General features: G+C 46.4%; 1 protein-coding gene across 8 annotated transcripts in view; it reads left to right on the top strand.

Moving 5' to 3' along the window:
• Positions 1-20208, top strand: part of ZMYM4 (zinc finger MYM-type containing 4) — a 1395070-nt gene that overhangs the window by 350861 nt on the left and 1024001 nt on the right. For all 8 annotated transcript variants that reach the window (XM_078681133.1, XM_078681129.1, XM_078681130.1 and 5 more), the window contains exon 2: positions 12647-13111. In XM_078681133.1, coding sequence (XP_078537259.1) covers positions 12655-13111 — 457 coding nt within the window. In that variant the 5' untranslated portion in view covers positions 12647-12654. The remainder of the gene's footprint in view (positions 1-12646; positions 13112-20208) is intronic.

Genomic DNA, 20208 nt, shown 5'->3' on the forward strand with positions numbered 1-20208 from the left:
TTTTGCCTACCCTTGTTAGTTAAAATCAAATCCCTCAGGTGTTCCGAAAATATGAGATTGTCACCTGGCGAATGATAGATGATGTGCAGAGTGCAAGCTGGTTTGCCGTTGCTGCTAAGGTCTAGGCAGAAGTATTCGCAGGAAGAGAAGACCGGGGATGAAGGCTCTATTTACAATGATGTCACTCCGATGAATACAGGCTATACCTCCCCCTATCTTATCAATTCTGTCTAATCTGATGATGTCGTAATTGGGGGGGAACTAGAATGTCCAACAGTGGGGTGGAGGAATCGGTTAGCCAGGTTTCAGTTAACAAAAGCAGGTCTAGTTCCTGTGAGATAATGAGCCCAGCTATATCCGCAGCATGTCTGGAAGCAGATCTACAGTTTAGGAGTGTGCATTTAAGACTGGGAGTAATGAGGGACCGGGAAGGGTCCTGGGAGAGTGGGACACTTCTAAGGTTGCTATCGATGATCCCTCTATTGTTATGTCTGGTAACTCTGAGAGGGTTGGGGATAATAGTAGGTATGGTCAACTGAGTAGCGGTAATGCAATTCGTGGGAGAGGGTTCGTAGGATTGTAGAACAGCTAGCAGATCGCTCTCAGAGAACGGGTTGACGCTTTGCTTAGGGCAGTCAAGTGTATTGTGGAGGATCTGCCATCCTGGATCATGCAGGTACTGTGGGAGGCCGGCTTACCCATTTTCTACAGGATTGGAAATTGGTCACTTCAGACCTTTTGGGTTTTTTGATCTGGTAGAAAATGGGTACGCCCTTCCCTTCAGGGAATTCCCTCATCCTTACCCTCCTTGCACGGAGGATCATTTACTTCTCCTTCAGAAGGAGGTTCTTGTCCTGTTACAAAAAGGTGTAATAGAGGTGGTTCCGGAGCAGAAAAAAAGGTTGCTACTCCCGGTATTTCCTGATTCCCAAGAAAGATGGCAGGTTACGTCCTATCCTGGACCTCAGAATCTTGAATCTGTTTCTCAAGCAGGAGAGATTCAAGATGCTCACCCTAGTGCAGGTTCTTCAGGCGCTTCAACTAGAGGACTGGATGGTGTCCATCGACTTGAATGATGCGCACAGGAAGTATCTCCAGTTTACGGTGGGTTCGCAACACTACCAGTTTGCGGTCCTTCCATTTGGTACTGCACCTCGAGTCTTCACCAAGGTGATGGCAGTGGTTGCTGGCCATCTCAGGAGGTCGGGGATCCCGATTTTCTCCTACCTGGACGACTGGCTACTGAAGGCAGAGTCGCCAGAGATGGTACGTCGTCATCTGCAGGTAACAACCCGACTGTTGTAGAAATTGGGTTTTTCGATATATGTGTCCAAGTCTCACCTGGTCCTCCTTCAGCGCAACCTGTTCTTAGGGGCAGTACTGGATACCACTGTGTGTCGAGCTTTCCCACCTCCTCAAAGGATTCTCGACATTCAAGAAATGATTCCCTTGTTTCACAATGGAGCGGTTGTTCCAGTTCTGAAGGTCCTTTGCCTGCTCGGTCTGTTGGCTTCCTGTTGGTCAGTCATGCACGCTGGCACATGGGAGCGCTCCAGTGGTGTCTCCGCAGGCAGTGGTATCAGCACAACGGAGATCTCAGGGAGTCAGTCAGGATCTCCAGAGAAGCTGCAGCAGATCTGTCTTGGTGGAGCGTGGAGGGCAATCTGTGTTAAGTAAAACCCATCTACTTTCCTCCCATCGGTGACCACAGTGATAACGGATGCCTCTACCCTAGGCGCTCATCTGGGGATCTGTAGATCAAGGGTCTTTGGTCTCCAGAGGAAAGATTGCTTCTGATCAATCTTCTGGAATTGCGGGCGATACGTTTGGCTCTCAAAGCCTTTCTCCCTTCGCGTTCCGTCGGTTCAAGTCCTGACGGACAACACTGCCGCGATGTGGTACGTCAAGAAGCAGGGAGAAGTAGCGTTGTACCGTCTTTGCAGAGAGGCGTTGCGGGCTCCGGTCCTGGGATCAGGACCATCGGATTTGCTTGATGGCAAATTATCTGGCTGGGGTGCTGAACGTACGTGCGGACAGTCTCAGTCGGCAGTTCTCCGCCGATCACGAGTGGAGGCTTCATCCGGAGGTAATTCAACATATCTTCCAGATGCAGGGAACTCCTCGGGTGGATCTGTTTGCCACTCTCGAACGCGCACTGTCCGTCATTCTGCAGTCTCCAGTTTCCGGGGCAGGGAGCGTTGGGGGACACGTTTCGGTTGAGTTGGACCTCGCAGCTCCTTTACGCGTTTCCTCCCATACCCTTAATTCCTCGGGTTCTGAGGAAGATCTGCCAAGACTGGGCCCAGGTCATTTTGATCGCCCTGGATTGGCCAAGAAGGGTGTGGTACACAGACCTCTTTTGTCGCATCCTCCTCTCCGTCTCCCTCTCAGGGTAGTCACCCTCTCGCAGTCGGAGGGGCAGGTTCTACACCCCCACCTCCAGAGCTTGCACCTGGAGATTGAACGGGGCAACCTGAATTCTTTCTCTCTCCCGCCTGACGTGGTGGATGTTATATTATCGGCCAGGCGACACTCCACCAAATCTATTCATTCCTGCAGGTGGTCAAAATTTGTTAAATGGTGTGGAGAGAAGTCTATTGATCCCTTAAAAGCTCATCTGTCTGGTGTTCTTTGTTTTTTGCTGCATTTAGCTCAGTAGGGTTGTTCTGTGGCCACTGTTAAAAGATATTTTTCGGCTTTATCAGCATTTCTTTGTTTGCCTCATCAGCAGTCTCTCTTCAATTCTCCAATTGTTTTAAGAATTAAGGAGTTTACTAATATGTTTCCGCTCACTCCCTTCATTATGCTCCAGTGGGATTTAAATCTAGTTTTAACTTTCTTAATGGGTTCTCCTTTTGAACCTACGCATACCTGTACTTTGAGACTGCTGTCATTCAAAACGGTCTTCCTCGTGGCTATCACCTCGGCCAGGAGGGTGAGTGAACTTCAGGCTCTGAGTTCAAAGCCTCCGTTTTGGACTATTCATGCTGAAAGGTTGGTTCTCAGGACCAGGGCTCCTCTTATGCCTAAGGTGGTAACTCCCTTCCATCTAGGGCTGTCCATTACCCTCCCTACTTTCTATCCTCCCCCTCACCCTTCCAGGGAGGAGGAGAGGCTTCACCGCTTTGATCCTAAGAATGAGATTAGTTTCTATCTGGATAGAATGAAGGACTTGCGACAGGACGATCAGCTCTTTGTGGGCTATGTTGGACGCATGAAGGGCAAGGCGGTGCACAAGCGCACTTTATCCAGGTGGGTCATCTTGTGCATCAAGATCTTCTACGCTCTGGCTGGTAAGGAGCCTCCTAAAGGCATTAGAGCTCATTCCACCTGGGCTAAATCATCCACTTCTGCCTTGTCCAGGGGTGTTCCTGCGCTGGACACCTGTATGGCTGCAAGTTGGGCCTCCCTCCACACTTTCGCGAAGCATTACTGCTTAGATTCCGAGGTGAGGAGGGACCGCCATTTTTCGTGCTCTGTTTTGCAAGACTTTTTGGTATAGAAGGGTGGACACCCTCCTCCGGGGTTTGGACTGCTGTGGAATTCTATTCCTAAGGTGAGGAATCCACAGGCAGATGTATCCATCAGAAGTTACTTACCTTCGGCAACGCCTTTTCAGGTGGATACATTATCTGCCAGTGGATTCCTCACTGACCCACCCTCCTCCCCGTTGTCCACCCTTTTATACCTTAAAAAAGATATTGGTTAATATGGTTGTTTTATATTGTCATTTTGTTTTGCCTCTGTTTGCCTTTGTGTAGGCTTATAGGAAATGTTTTCTTCTTTTGCTTTCCTATTTCACTTTACACTGTGGGTGTTAGTGTGAATACTATGTACTATGTATGCTTTGTCTGTATGATCGGTCCACCCGTTCGCCTCGGAGGCACAGAAAAAATGGGTGGAACTGACATCTTCACGACGACGTGGTCCTCTGTTGGCTCCAGTGACGTCATGCGGAGCCGCGTGCTGAGCCACGGCATTGTGATGACCTCATTGGCGTGGAGAGCTAGGAAAGTTTTCGCGGAATGCTGGCGCAGGGGATATTCATAAGGTGAGGAATCCACAGGCAGATACTGTATCCACCAGAAAGTGTTATTGGAGGTAAGTAACTTGTTCGTTGGGTTACATGAATTTGCTGAATTGCTGCTTATAAACCGAAGGGGAGTCAGAGGGCTCGCACCGGATCCACCTTTGCTCTGGCTCCCAGTAACTGCATCCTGGGGAGGAGGTAACTAACCTCATGTAAGGTTTCCCTTTGAGAGAAGCCGGTGCTGGCTGGGGGAAGGAAGACAGAAAGGCCCCAGGATGCTTACTCGCAACACTTCAAGATGCCTCCTGCAAAGGCCTTTCACATCAAGTTTAAATACGCACCAAATAACGATATAGCTGAAAAGTTCAATGCCCCGTGCAGGGCCTCTCTCCTGCTTCACAAACACAATGAGACAAATGACCGCAAATAACAGGCCTTTAACGGGGCACTTCCGTAGACCGGTCTGTGCAGTTGTAAACGTTTTACATTTTATTTACAGTTTTGAGGAACGTGAACCCCGCGAAGAATGCCAGCTGCTTCCCTCTAGCTAAAATATAGATGCCCTTATTCTACAAATAAAAAAAGTTGCCACTTTAATTTCCAATCGAGTCTAATGAGCTCATCACCTTTAATTGTTTTTCCCTAAATACTAGTACACCAACAGAATCTGGTGGGCTGTTTAGGAGGACAGATCTGCATTGAATACTCAGCTGGAGATCATGCTTGGAAGCTTGAAGTCTGATGTTTAGGTTTTCGCTTCCTAGTGCGGTGCACATCCAGAAGGGAATGCCCATGCGTCTGGGATCAACGGGGGAGCCTTTGAATAAGCCTGTAAGAGCTTACAACCAATACACACGGGTGAACGCAAAACTGCTCGTGTGTTTGTTGCTGTGCAGTGGGTATGTGAGAGAGCTTCAGTGTGCTTTAAATTTGCTACGTTGGGTATGCCCTGGCTCTCGTGGTGCATTGACTTATACTAAACTGAAATATGACACTGCAGCCGTTTGTTGCCGGTTTTCCATTGAGCCAGGAGTAGGACTTTGCGTGGTATGAAAAGACGGGGGTTGGTGCGAGGGGGGCTCTCATAGACGTGTGGCTGATGTAATTAAGGGTGTTGCTTAAAACACTTGAGCTAAACATCTGTACCTAGCATTAGCATAGTGTGCCGCCCTGGCATTTTGCTGGTTCAACTGTACATTACACCTACAACAAGGTGGGACTATTAGCTTTGTCAATGGCTGTAAGTTGCATAGCAGAAATAAGCAACAACTATGGCTTCATTGTATATAATATTGAAAATGCTTTCTTCTTGTGGGGGAGATTGTGGTGTAAGGCCAAATCTGCAGACCTTGGAGCGGAGAGGGCAGGTTCCAGCCTCCTGTTGGCTCAACAGCTTGTGATTCAAAGAAGCATTGGCATAGCCAATAGGTCTCGCTTTTTGGACCTTATAACTATTAGCTATTCAGCACAATATCCTTGGTGCAACAACATCAACTGTTGCGTGGCTAAACACTTATAAGGTCCCAAAGGCGAGACCTATTTGCTATGCCAATGCTTGTTGTGATGTGTTATACATCTGTTTACTAGTTTTTGAGCAATTTGAGCTCAAAAACGTATTTTTCATACCGCTGAGGATCCGCGGAGCCGACAGATCTCGAGACCAGATCTGTTTGGTTTTCACCTTAGCAACAATGTGGCAGTGGCCAGTTTAGGACTAGATACTCATGAATCTCTTGTGATTATTTTTATAATTGAATTTTGTGGGCTGAAAAATGTAAACCGAGAGAGACTGATGTTTTTTTTTAGTTTTTTTTTTTTTTAGAAAAACCATATCTGACTAAACATTTTTCAGCCCCCAAAATGCAATCATAAAAACTGTTAAAAGAAAGATTAGGACATGATTTTATGTTTTATATTGAAACTTATACATTTTTATAATCACTTTGATTAAACATTGTGTCGTGTGAATTACTGGAATACACAATTGATTTAAAATATTGGTGATTTGTGGAGAAAGATCTGCTTTTTAAATAATAAGCAGATCTCCATTATGAGGGGGGCTCTGAAAGCAGAATTAAGACAAAACATACAACACAGATCTTCCAACTGCAAATATGTTCATATATATTTGTAGAGAACCCATGTGCTATGCTATAAATATTCTTTATTTGTTCCTTGATCAGTGTGTGTGCGTTCAAATGCAATAGGTCTCGCATTTGCGCGAGACTAAGCTCTTGGCATTGTAAATGACAATGCCATTTATTTATCTGTTTTCAAAACCAACACACAAATAAAAAAAATTGTCATTTACAATGCCAATAGCTCTAACTTTTGCAAAGACGAGACCGTTGCATTGTAAATGCTTGTTGAAATTAGTTTATCACTTTTAGTGAATGGCAATACAAACAAGCATTGTCAAAGCCAATAGGTCTTGCCCATGTTAGATTTATTGGCTTTGCTAATTATTTTTGTAGCTATGTTGTAAATGGCTGAAATTAATATAAACATGCATTTGCAATGCAGTAGGTCACGCATTAGAGCTATTGGCTTAGCAAATGAGTGTTTCTTAATCTTTTTTTTTCTCTAAAAATATCCTAGCAGTCTCATAACTACACAAGTAAATAAATAGAAAAAAAAAGTTGTGCAGCTGCTGTATAAATTAATTTTTTACTTTTGTAGCGATCGTGGCATGCAACATTTTAGCTTAAGATGTTTAAAACTAAAGTGCAGCGTGCCGCGATTGCTACAAAAGTAAATCATTGGAAAAGAAATGCGGTGTTCGCCTCCCTTTGTTTTTCTATTTGTGACTTTTGTAGCAATCGTGGCTCGCACTTTAGCTTTAGATGTAATCTAGACAGCATGTCGTGCCGGCTTAACCAACACATTAATTAACTAAATAGTGCTCACTAACTGTTAAACCTAGAGAGTAAGGACACATGTAAGAGAGGCTGCTCTCATATGAGGAAACAGAAGGAGGCAGATACTAAGGAGGGATGACAAAGCCTATATATGAATCAAAAGCCATTATTTACAAAAGACAGTAAAGTGAACCAATTGAAAAGTTGAGTGAAAAATGGGCGGAGCTTAAAGTCCATACTTGAATGCAACAGGTCTCGAAGAGTTAGCGCAAGCGCTGCCTAGGCAGGACTTAAAAAGCTCTATGACACAGCCAGCGTTGTCCGCGTTATAGCGATTTCTTTTTCCCCAGTTATACTGCGCTAAAGCTCGGCATGCTGTATAATATGACTAAAAAACATTGACAAAGCCAATAGATTTCGCATAGGTGAGACCTATTGGCTTTGGAAATGCTTTCGTATGGAATGCAATATGGTAAGTTATAAGTATTTAAATAGTGTTTACAACAGCTGAAGTGCTATTGTATAGAATGGGGAATGCCCTTGCCAGGGTGTTATAGTGTGTCCAGATTAAGAAGCATTTTAGGACCACACAAAAACCATGAGAATGTGCCATGTAAATGTGCTGAATGTAACCTTAGTTGTAGGCGGACCGAGAAGTCCAATAGGTTACACCTTTTATTGCAGTGATGCTCTAGGCTATGAATTACTTTGGGTACAATGGTACTAAATTACCATAAAAACACTCCTGACTGCTTGTTTAATGGTAAAACATAGCAAGAATTGGTGTTCAGTGGGTTTCCTAGGCCTTTTGGCCCCTGTACCACTGCACCTGTTGCACCATTCAAATCATAACCTTAGTGCTTGCATGGTGCACTTTTGACTGCTTATTAGTAAAATATAGCAATAATCTCTGTTCAGCGGGTTTCCTAGACCAGTGGTTCCCAAACTTTTGACTCCTGAGGACCCCCACTGAATCACTACTGGAAGCCGGGGACCCCCAAGCAATTTGCACAATTTAAATTTATTTTTAAAAACGTCTTTTGAAGCAGAGGCAATTTCAGGAGGGAGACAGCCTGAATTGGGTCTATTGGCATGGACCTGCATGCATACAGCAGTGTATTATTATTATTTAGTTGTACAAGTCTCCTGCTCTCAATCTTAGCAGCACCTCTACATTCTCATTCCAGGGCCTCGGAGTGCTGACCCTTTCTTACAGAAACAGGTTGAATGACTGTGAATTTTTATCCTGTTTACCTATTCACAGTTTAAGAAGGTCTAAAATATTATACAATTATGAAGCATTTTATAATAAAGACATGCCCCAAGGAGCAACGGATATTGTGAAAATTCTAACAAGATAGTGCACAAAAGCGATGAGCCAGTGTACAGAGCAAATTCAAGGTCTATATTAGGAGTTCATCATGGAAGTGCAAGAGATGGCCGGAAGGTATCTGCACAGGAGGCTAATTGTTTCAGCGAGATCATGGAACAATGCTATGCCAATTACCATAAACCCCTGCTAGACATAATATTTAGTCACGGACAGCAGAACAACATTTTACCACCAAGGGGTGAGCAGTGAAGTTAAGGCATATTTCAGAGAGGCCTCGTGTGGCACCTGACATGACTCTCTCCTTTTAGGATGCCCACTGCCCCTGTCCCTTGCCAACAACAAACCGCAAAGGCTACACAGAATAAGAACTTGATATGTCTGAGTACGAAAGCTTGACAGCACACATAATTCACCCAAAGTCTTGTGGAAAGTGAGCAATCAGACAGCAACGCGAACATCCTACTGCTGATCCTGGCTGCATCTATTTTTACCTGCCTGCCAAGTAATGGTAGCCTATACACATGTACCTTTCAACTAATTCACTTCTGTTGGTGGAAGCTTGCACTGCATGTGTGCGCGCGGAGGAAGCTTGCTCTGCAGCTGCCTGTGATTTATTATCTAAAAACAACAATTGACGGACAGAATGCAGAACAATGTCATACATTCACCCCAGTACAGAGATCTGGGCCTAAATCAATGTGATTTATTATCTGTTATGTGTGTGAGTGAAAGAAGTGTTTGGGGAGCTTGTGGTGTCCACAATCCTAACTGCTGTTTGCTTTGTCAGTGCTTCTCAAACATGACATAAATGAGGGAAGAGGCAGAGCTTCCGGATGGCATTTGTAAATCTCTGCAAAACTTTTCACTGGGATCCGCAGGAATAACATTTTTTTTTCAAAGATTGTCTATAACCATATGCTGCTAATGCGCACCAAATATGTATTTCAATTCACTCACTAAACGTACCTGGTGTGAGATCTGAACAATTCACAAGAAGCTGGCTTTCTCTGCCCTATTATTGGTAATGTGTAAATGTATATATGCTGCCAGACAGGATAGATTTAGACTAGAAGCATACCTGCCAACATTTTTCGAAGAAGAAAATGGAAGATTTCACAGAAATATTCGGGAGAGTGTATCACCCTGTTGACTTCTATTCAAGCAGAGGCAAATTCAGGAGAGAGATGGTCAAAAGAAAGCCATTTATGGCTTCGAAAATCGGGAGTCTCCCGTCGGATTCGGGTCCATTGTATGTAGCAGCACACTGTGGACGATTATCCTGGAAGCCGGGAGTTCCACAGCTGACTTCAGGACTGTGGCACTAGATCAGAATATAGTCTTGTGATCACACCGGTATGACTGGACGGCCAATGTTGGTATAATCCTGGGGGCCCATGTGCGCTGTTTAGTTTGTCCCTAGGGACATGGTGAAATGCAGAAGCTGTTTTTTTTCTGCTTCACGATGCAATATATCAGTTGTGGGAGTGATTTACTTCCTGTGCATTGCCACTGGAATCGTTTGCCTTTGCAGTGCCCCTCCTAATGCCTTTGCCCCGCCCCGCCCCTTTCAAGAACCCCGTGGCATGCATTACTATGGTGGGGGACTTGGGTGCCACCGCGGAGTTTTAAACTGGAATCGTTATGCACCGCGCATAATTACAGGTCTCAGCCTCACGCAGCAATCCATGTTATTGCGTTGTGCCAAACGATGCAATTTCCAAATGACATCCACTCTAGATATTAGCAGGCCTAGTAGTGATTCGGATTTTGTGGTGTTATAAAACTCCAGCATTGTGGGAAGTTAACTTGTTCCTGGCCCAAATGTTAGCGTCTTGGAGGTGATGTATGCACTATTTCTATAGTGCAAAATCAGAGAGCAGGCGCCACAACATTTTTAAAATGGTTCACTGCCATTTTATATCTGTTTAAAGATGATTAGTCGACTGACCAAGGTCTGATGGTTTGCAGACTAAGGCAATCGGGAGGTCAGAGGTTCGAATCCCAGCTTGTCACTTTGTTTCTGAACGGATGAAGGATTATCGAGGGGATTTATGTAACAGGTAATGTCGCCTCTCGACAGCACTTTGTGGTAAGTGCCGGCTGATCTAAGCAACTATGTTACATGAGGCTGACAAAAAAAGGAAAGATGTTTTTAAAGCATACCCATGCTATTACTGTAAATGCGTAGGTACACTTGTAAAACACTCGCATGCAGAGGGAGAAGAGCCCTCCCTCCCCCGCCCCTGCGCCAACATTCCCAGCTCATGTGTGCTGGGAGGTTGCATGGGTGTTTAGTTTATTACTACGACGGCAGACACCCGAGTCCTGCGGACCCCCTGGGAATGTCTCACGGACCCCTGGGGGTCCGCGGACCACAGTTTGGGAAACGCTGTCCTAGACCCTTTGACCCCTGTGCCACTCACTGCACCACCATTCCAATCCTGACCCTAGTGCCTGCAAGGTAATTGTTTAGTATTAACATATAGCAATAATCGATGTTAAGTGGGTTTTCTAGAGCTTCTGGCCCGGTGCCACTGCTGCACCATTCAAATCATGACCCTAGCGCATATAAAGTAGTTGCACTTGTGACTTCTTATTTAGTAGTAAAATATCACCAAAATCCGTTCTCAGTGGGTTAACTAAAACATTTTGGCCCCTGCAGCACCATTAAAATCATGACCCTAGTGCCTGCAAGGACAAATGAGGAAATCGTTTATATCTGGTAATATGTGTTCTGATGAAGGCACATTTGCAGAAAGAATGCATAATTTATTGTGTACCTAGATATAAACATACAAGCTTTCATAAAAATTGCCTTTAAGCTTAAACAATTCTTCAAAAAAGTTGCCACAGATGTCATAGAAAAGCATACGCTCTATACATAGAAGTGAAAACCAAGCACTGATAAATTGTTACAATGTGACTGGCTCTTTCCTGTGAAAGGTTCTTACCCTGTGCTTGACACTGAATGGGTCATAAACAGTGTAAATGTCCCAAGAATACCATATGTTGGGTTGAGACTGAAATGCATTTTCGTACTTTTTTTTCCTAAAAAGGCTGTTTCCCAAATTAAATGGACTTGCCATAGCAGAGGAATTTTTCAAAAAACAAAATGTTTGGTGCAGCTGAAGAACAACATAGCTTATGAGATGGCCATGTCTAAAACATTTTTTAAAATAAAAGCAGAGGCAGGCTCCATGAAGAAAGTACGCTGCATTCCTCTTTAATATAAACGCTCGTATTGTAGTCAGTGAAAAGCAAATTTAACACCGGACTCCCACGAACGCTCAACTTGATTTTTGACCTCTGCCTTGCAAATGTGACGAGATAAGAACAACATATAAGACCTGTTAATTAGTGAAAACGAGTTTTAGGATGAATACTGTAAACATGGCTTTAGTATGGGGACACACACACTCCAGCTGCACAGCCTAAAGCAAATAAAGCCAGCTAATGGAAAGGCAGAAAACATGAGTTACATACCATAAAACCAATAGCAATCCACGGACGGAATGCATTCCCAGGTTAACTTTCTGTAAGTCCCCAAGATGTCTTGTTCAAAGCCAGACAGCTGTGCTGTCTGGTAGGCAGGGACCTAAAAAAAGTACATTTTGTAGATTGGGGCACAGAAGAGCCTGAACAAATGATTGTGGACCTATTGGGTAATATTTCTTCATTTCACTCTCAGATGTGTTTTCTGCCACTAAAACCTGAGCGATTAAACATTTGAAGGCAGGCTACCGCTTCTGGGAGATTGCTTGAGAGTACCAGTATCATACAGCGTCAGCCGTTTGTAAAAGGTCAAAAACCTGTGGACCCTTGTAGAAAATTTAGGCTTTGTAGGTGTTCCATGTTTGTAATCCAGTCCCTTCCCATTTCCATAGGTAAAAATATATAGCACCTATTATGTTTCATTTTGTTTTGGTATATTTGGTGCAGGCGTGTGTTGCGCATTAATACTTTTTACTTTCCATCTTCAGTAAGCTCAAATTAAGTATTTCTATTTTAGCATAACATTTCTGAAAGGCCTCTATTTTCAATGTAATTCCAGCTCTGGATATTCTCTCTTGCTAAATCACATCTCACTCTGCTGCTGCTTAGAATTGATTTTTAAACCAGCACTGGTTTCCCTTCCCATATTTTTCTCTTCACCCCTTCCTTTTCATCTTTCCATAGTCGGTTTAATAGAGGGCTCCAGGCAGTCTCCAGAAAACATCCTTTTCTTCTGATTTTATAATTTCTCAATTGCCAGTGGTCGTTAGACATTGATTCGCCATTCCTTATAGTCTTGTGCCATGTCTTTCCCCCTCGTTTTGATGCTCCTGAATGTTGTTCATTTTCTTTTTGGAGAAACCGACCCCCCCCCCCCCCCCCCCCCAAAAAAAAAAATGATTGCGCTAATAAATGTGTGTCTTAACTTTTCAGGTGGTGTTATGGATGTGGAAACTCAACATTGCTTAACATCGCGCATTAGTGGATTACCATATGTACTACAAAATAGAAACAGACCTGACAGTTTCTTTATGAACTCTGGAAATCCTGCAAGAAATCCGCTGGTTGGAGCTGAAAACGAGGAAACCCAGGTTCCATATATTTCCTCACATCATGATGATTGCAACTTGTACGAGGAGGCATTAGTTGATGCAGATGACACAGATGGAAAGAGAGGTTTCTTCTTGAAGAGCTTAAGGCACCCAGTGGTACCTCTGCACCTGGGCCAGGACAGTGCATTAAACCCCCTTTTGGCAGATTTTACTTTTGGAAGGGACGGCAGCAAGGAGGAGTTTATTCACCCTGAGACAAACAGAGCAGTTGAATTAAGTTTGCATTTGGAACCCAGCCCAAGTCATTTGGATGCTAGATTGAAAGCCAACTTTGGTGACGGGCACGGTGAGTTAAACATTTATATTAACAGAATTTATATTTTTCCCTGTGAAATCGTTTTTTTGTTTTTTTTGTACAGTTTCCATCGGCATATTTAAAAAAAAAATGTTTTTTTGAGTCAGCTACAACAGTACTAATCAAAGGTAAAGAATGCCAACAAGGGATTTTGTTTATGAAGAATTTGTAATTAATAGGATCTATTTGAGGGATAAGTCATATACTTGTTGGGCACCCCTGGGGAACAGGTCGATTTGTACCAATTTGCTACCGAACTGGAAGGCAGCCTAAATTCCTTGAGCAGTAGCAGAACTAATGTATTGGTCTGGTCAAATGGGCAAGCATATCTGCATACGTTGAAACAAATATGTATTTTCTCCAATATTTGTGCCCCACCCTACCAAGTTTACCCCCAAGAATTACTAAGTTAAAGAGCAAAGGAAATGGAGTATGCATCTCTCCTGTGCCATATAGATGGACGTAATCCATGGTAGAAATCTTTGTTTGAAATTGAAATATGACCTTTTGTAGGAAACAAGAGTTTACTGTGAAAGGCTTTTTAATATCCAAGCAACAGCCACATACTCCACTGCACTCATGGATGCTAATGCTTTGTAGAAAACTTTAAAGTCTACATTGAAAGCTATACAACCCGAGGTCCCCCAACGTCCTTATTTTTTGACTTGGGTGCAATGTATATGAGATCCTCCTTTAGTGGTGCCTGTGCTTGTGTTGTCTAAATCTTCACAGGCATGTAATTCCTATAAAGCCTCTCTGGTCTTATGTTAATATAGTGTGGTCCGCAGAATCCAATTTCTCCTTCACCCACTCTGTTTTCTGAAGGGGTGGCTTAGTGTGAAGGCCAAACCATGTTGTTTAGAGTTGATAAAGTTTATTTTACCTTCCGGACAAGTAGGCCCAACCATTTGCAGCACAGTCCCTTTGTCTGCCAGTTTGCAGTACCACTGTATAGATGTCTGAAATAAGATTGTATGTCACTAAAGCATGGTTTGTATCCATATGTATAAGTTGGTCAAACATGTATGCATGATTCATTAATGCAAAACCTTAACTATCGAGCAAGCACTTTATGGAAATGCAGTGAGCTTTGAGCTTGAATTACTCGCATTGGTTGCAGTATAAAAACAAGCATTCGCAATACAATAGGTCTCGCATTCGTTAAATGCAAAGCAATTGGCTTTGCAAATATAAAAGTGATAAGGCGGACTAACAACTTATTTTCTCTTTTGTTATTCAATGTTGTATCAATGCACAGTATGCAGTAATTTCAGCAGTGAATACATAAATACAGTTTAAAGAAAGGTGTTTGACCGCCATATTACTTTTCGATTTGCAAAGCCAATAGCCCTCATTTAACTAATGTGAGACCTATTTCATTGCAACTGCTTGTTTGAAAGGGTGGTTGTTGGGGCGGGGGTGGGGAGGATGCCATGCCAAAGGCAATAACAAATACAAACCACCTCAGGGGAACAAGACCATGCAAACTTCACCGGATGTAAAATAAAAGTTAAACGAGGATAATTCCAGAAGCTAAGAGTTCTTCAGCTCACACAGAATGGCAAAACACATACCAGAGTAGAGCTACCGGAGGCTGCTCACTGGAAATGAAAAGGAGAGAAACACAGAGTAGCCATGATTAATGACAGCGGGCTAGAGGAGAGCTGTGACGAAGCCTCCACATTTATCATCCACCCCATCAGTCACCACTCCTTCCATGGCCCTCCACGCGCAGACACCAGTAAAAATACCATGTCTGCTTCAGACTGAAATGCCGTTAATTAAATAATGGAGCCTGGCGAGCGCTGCTCAATGCTGTTTGGAAGGTGGGAACGGTGTTCTTTGCAGGCAAGGCAAAAAATCCATGCGGGTGCTGTAAAGAAATATAGGCGCGTGGCGAGCGCTGCCGGATGCTGTGTTGGAGGCGGAAGTGGTGTGCTTTTGAGGCAAGGCAAGAAAAAAGAGCATCCCGGCCCTTAACTAAATAAATGCCACGTCGATAGATGATTTTTGGGAGGTGGGAGGGATATTCTTCGCACCAAACAAAGAAAAAAGTAAATCATACGGGCGCTGTTAATATATAAAGAAAGGTAGATAAGAGCAAGATTTAAAGCCTGGTTTACAACAGAGCTCTGGTCATGAGGGCTCCAGCTTGAAGAAGAAAATGGTGCTCACAAACTGAGTAACACATGTAACGTACATATTTACATCTTTTCTGATTTCATAATGCTCCTTAGAACTAGGTCTTGAATCTGTACTCCAAGCAAATGTTTGTGAATTTCATTTTTGCATGAGCAAATAAACAATCTATACATGCTAATGTGAACATCTAATAAGCGATTGTAAATGCACTTTCTGTAGTAGGGGATCTCTGTGTATAGTCATAATCTAGTGAATAGTCCCGCCCATGTGCGTGGACCCCGGAGCAATCAAAAATAATCTCTTGCAGTGTCAAAAAATGCAGAAATGCATAGACACTTAAGAGAGAATTTAAAGACAGATAATGCAGCCTAAAAGGCTACACTGTCAAGTACTTCAACTAGAAATTCCACCACAAAATCCACAAAACAGCAAAAGCCTGTCCATTGCTTTAACAGCAAACTCCCTCAGGAATGATAGAGAGAAGAACCTGGACAGACAAGCCCCATAGGCTGCCATTATGTGGCTCAAAACAGGATACTGTGCCTTTAAGAGAATCTTCCAGAACCTTCTCCCAGTATCCCAGAATGCATAGCAGGTCCAACTTACTTTCAGTTCTTTTTTCCGACTCCTGCAAGCAGGACCCTGGAGCATTGAGCTCTCCCTTTTCAAGGGTTTTGTGGTGTTTTTTCACTAAATTTGATTTTGTGTACTTTTAAAGTACTCTGGTGACTTTCTTCTTGGGTTTCTGCACCCTTTTGTTGTCCATAATGCCTGCATTATTTGACAAATGCCCGGAGTGCTCCAGGAAGAAGGCCAAGTCAGATCCCCATGAGGTGTGTATCCTCTGCCTTCCCTCTTCCCACATCCCAGAGGAGTGTGGGATCTGTAGAGGCTTCTCTGGCAGGACCCTGAAGGACAGGAGGAAGATCAGACTTCAGGGCCTTGAAGAAAGAAGACTGAAGGCTCAAGGTGGGTCTGGAGGGGCTTCTACTGCCCATGCTGAGGCCTCTGGGGGGCTCCCCAGGGGCAGGAAGTCCAGCAAACGTCCAAGGTCTCCGTCTGGGTCAGTTGCTCTGACCACGACGTCGAGAGGAAGGTCCACGGCCAGTTCCCGGTCTCCCCAGGGCTCTGGGTCGTGAAAACGTCGCCCGTCGACGTCGAGGGACTTACACAGGCCGCCGTCGAACCCGGTGTCGATTTCTTCGTCGTCGGCGTCGAGTGGAAGGCATCGGAGGACCGTCGAGGCGGAAGAGGTCTCCGGCGCAGAAGAAGTCGACGTCGAGGCGATCGAGGTCGACGTCGAGGCGATCGAAGAGGTCGCCGTCGAGGCGGTCGAGGTCGCCGTCGAGGCGGTCGAGGTCGCCGTCGAGGTGTAAGCGCTCGCCGTCGAGGTTTAAAGGATCGTCCATCTGGTCGGGATCGACGTCGAGGCATAGAAGCCGGTCGACGCCGAGGCGTGTGAAACGGTCGACGCCGAAGGGCCGCTCGACGTCGAGGGGTCCAGGTTCGACGTCTGGACACCGGTCTTCGACGTCGGGGGGTCGTAAGGACAGGCCGAGGACTGTGGGGGGCTCCCCTCAGTCAGGACAGGATGGTGGTTCGCCGGGAACGGCGTACTCAGAGGTGTATACCCCGAAGAAGACTATTACGCCTCCTCCTCCTCCTCCTTTGCCTAGAGGTCCTCCTCCGAGGGCCCCAACTCCTCCTCCGTTGCCTCCTCTACCTGCTCTTCCGTCGGGACCACAGGCCCCTGTGCCTGGTGCTCCTCCTCCGGTTCCACCGAGATTGGTGTCGATGCCCAGACTTCCGACACCTCCGAAGAAAACTCCTAAGTCGAAGGTTCCTCCTAAGCCCATGACGTCCGTCCCGGGGAAGCCGGTGGAGCGTCCCAGACCCAGGAGATCGAGGTCACGCTCAGGGAAGAGAGACAGATCTAGGAGTAGACACGGATCCTCCTCTAGATCCAGACATCGCTATAGGAGGCATAGGTCCTGATCCCGTTCGACCTCTAGGACCCGTTCATATTCACCTACATTGTCGGATTCACCGGAGACGAGGGTGTCTCCGATAGATGACATTGGCACGTTCCAGGAGGTTCTCCTGAGAGGGGCGGCGAAGTTGGGGATCAAGGAGACGGCCCCTACGCCGACGACTTCTGTGATCTTCGAGACTTTGCACACGAAGCACCTGTCTCGCCCCCTTTGGTGCCAGGACTGGTTGAGCCTGCTGAACAGCTCTTCCTTACGCCGGCGGTGGTGAAAGCCGCTCCCTCCAGGCTTGTCAAGAAGTACAGGGCGCCAGAGTCGGACCTGGCCTTCTTACGGATGGACCCAGTGCCTGATTCGGTGATTGTGACGGCGGCTAGGAAACTACATGCTACCTCCCCGTCCTCCACTGTGCCTCCGGATAAGGAGAGCCGCTGGATTGACTCGGCTGGAAGGAAGGCGTGTGGGACGTCTTCCACGACGATGAAGGCCTCCAGCGACTCGGCGTTGCTGGGGCGGTACGACCGTGCGCTGTGGGATTCCATGGAACAGTTTGCGGACCTTGTCCCGCGGGACAGGAAAGAGGACTTCATGGAGATCGTCCAGGAAGGGATGCTGGTTTCGAACCAAGCCATCAGCGCCGCGGCGGATATCTCCCTGTTGGCCGCACATGGTTACTGCCACGGTATCAATCAGAGACACCATGCTTGGCTCCGGCTGGCGTCGCTCAAGCCTGAAGCGCAACAGCGAGTGGCAAATCTGCCATTTTCCGGCGACACCTTCTTCGGGAAACATGCAGATGACGAAATGGCCAGGATGAAGGCTGAGGCTGAAACCCTGACGGCCGTGGGCTTGGAGAAGCCCAAAGACAAGAAACTCTTCCGCCAGTTCCAACGACGGTTCGGGTCGCAGGGTAGAGGAAGGGGACAGTCTTCTGGGCAACAGCAGCAGCAGCAACAATAGCAGCAATACAGAAGACCCTTCCAGAAACGTCAGAGGGGTAGAGGTGGACAGCAGTCCTCTACCGCGAACAAGGGCCCGGCTGGGTCTCGACCCTGAGCGGTTACTTCCCCTTCGTCCGTTACCCGCTCCGGTGGGGGGAAGCGTTAAATTTTTTCTGGCAGAGTGGAGAAAAATTACTCAGGACAAGTGGGTGCTGAATATTGTTTGCAATGGATACAGTCTTCGGTTCATCAGCCCTCCTCCATCGATTCCTCCGGTCAGCTGGCAGTATCAACTGCGCGAGCTCCAGGCGGAGGCCGACATCCTTTTAAGGAAAAGGGCGATAGAAGAGGTACCTCTGTCTCAAAGAGGAAGAGGTCTGTACTCCCGGTTCTTTCTGGTCCGCAAGAAGGAGAAGAACGAGTTCAGGCCCATTCTGGACTTGCGACAGGCAAACAAGTGGATTTGCAGAGAAAAGTTTCTCATGCTGTCGTTGCATCAGATTTATCCTCAGCTGCAACGGGGAGACTGGCTTTGCGCCATAGACCTACAGGATGCGTACTTCCATGTGCCCATTGCACACAAACACAGGAAGTTCCTGCGATTTCAAGTCGGCACCAATCACTATCAGTACACGGTACTTCCGTTCGGGCTGAAGTCTGCGCCCCGGACGTTCTCGAAGTGCATGGCAGTGGTAGCGGCACACCTGAGGAAGAACAAGGTGTTTGTCTACCCATACCTGGACGATTGGTTGATCAAGGCCTCCTTCTCGGAAGCGCAAGCACACTTCCAGAAGACGTGCGTTCTCTTGAACAAGCTGGGGTTGCACATCAACATGTCCAAGTCTGTCCCGACTCCGGTCCAGTGTATCCAGTACTTGGGAGCCTCCATCGATACGCTGTCGGCAAGCGTGTCTCCTTCGGAAGAGCGACGTTTATCACTCCTTCGGAAGGCTCAGGCTCTCATGCCCACTCCATCCACGACAGTGAGGACGGTGTCTTCTCTGCTGGGATCGATGGCCTCTTGCATCTTCCTGACACCACATGCGCGGCTGCACATGAGACCGCTGCAGGAGTGCTTGGAAGATCAGTTGGACCAGAGGAGAGGCTCTTGGGACGACAAGATACGACTGTCTCTGCATGCTCTTCAGTCTCTGAAGTGGTGGTGTTCAGCGAAGAATCTCCTCAAAGGGGTTCCCTTCCACAAGGACATTCCCACTCAGACTATCGTGACGGATGCTTCTCTCCTGGGATGGGGAGCGCACTCCGGAGATCTGCAGATTCAAGGGACGTGGTCCCCGTCGGAGTCCACGTACCACATCAATTTCTTGGAACTCAGGGCTGTTCACTTAGTGCTGAAGGCCTTTCAACCGTCCTTCCGGACCAACTCTCTGCTTGTACAGACGGACAATACGACCACGATGTATTACCTCAACAAGCAGGGGGGCTCGAGATCCCACACTCTGTCTCAGGAGGCGCAGGCGATCTGGCATTGGCTTCTGGCTCGAGGACTCTCGATAACGGCCACTCATCTGCCAGGTGTGCAGAATGTTCAGGCAGACGAGCTGAGCAGACTGATTCAGGAAAACCACGAATGGGTCATAAACGACGAAGTACTAGGAGGAGTCTTCGCAAGGTGGGGAACTCCAGACGTAGATCTGTTCGCCACCGCCGAAAACAGCAAATGCCGAGACTTCGCCTCCAGGTACTACCAGCCGGGGACGCTGGGGAACGCGTTATGTATCAACTGGTCGAACAGCTTTCTGTACGCTTTTCCACCCATTCCCCTGATTCCAGCGGTTCTCATCAAGCTCTCCCAATCCAGGGCGAAGATGATTCTGATTGCCCCGGAATGGCCCAGACAGTGGTGGTTCACGGACCTGCTTCATCGGTCTCTCCTTCCTCACATGAAGCTGCCGTGCAGGCCGGACCTTCTCACGAAGTTCGGGGGGCGGATGGTGCACCCCAACCTCTCGTCTTTGAGTTTGGCGGCATGGCTCCTGAAATAGTGCAATATGGC

The sequence above is a fragment of the Lissotriton helveticus genome, chromosome 3_1 (genome assembly GCF_964261635.1).
Source record: "Lissotriton helveticus chromosome 3_1, aLisHel1.1, whole genome shotgun sequence".
NCBI lineage: Eukaryota > Metazoa > Chordata > Amphibia > Caudata > Salamandridae > Lissotriton > Lissotriton helveticus.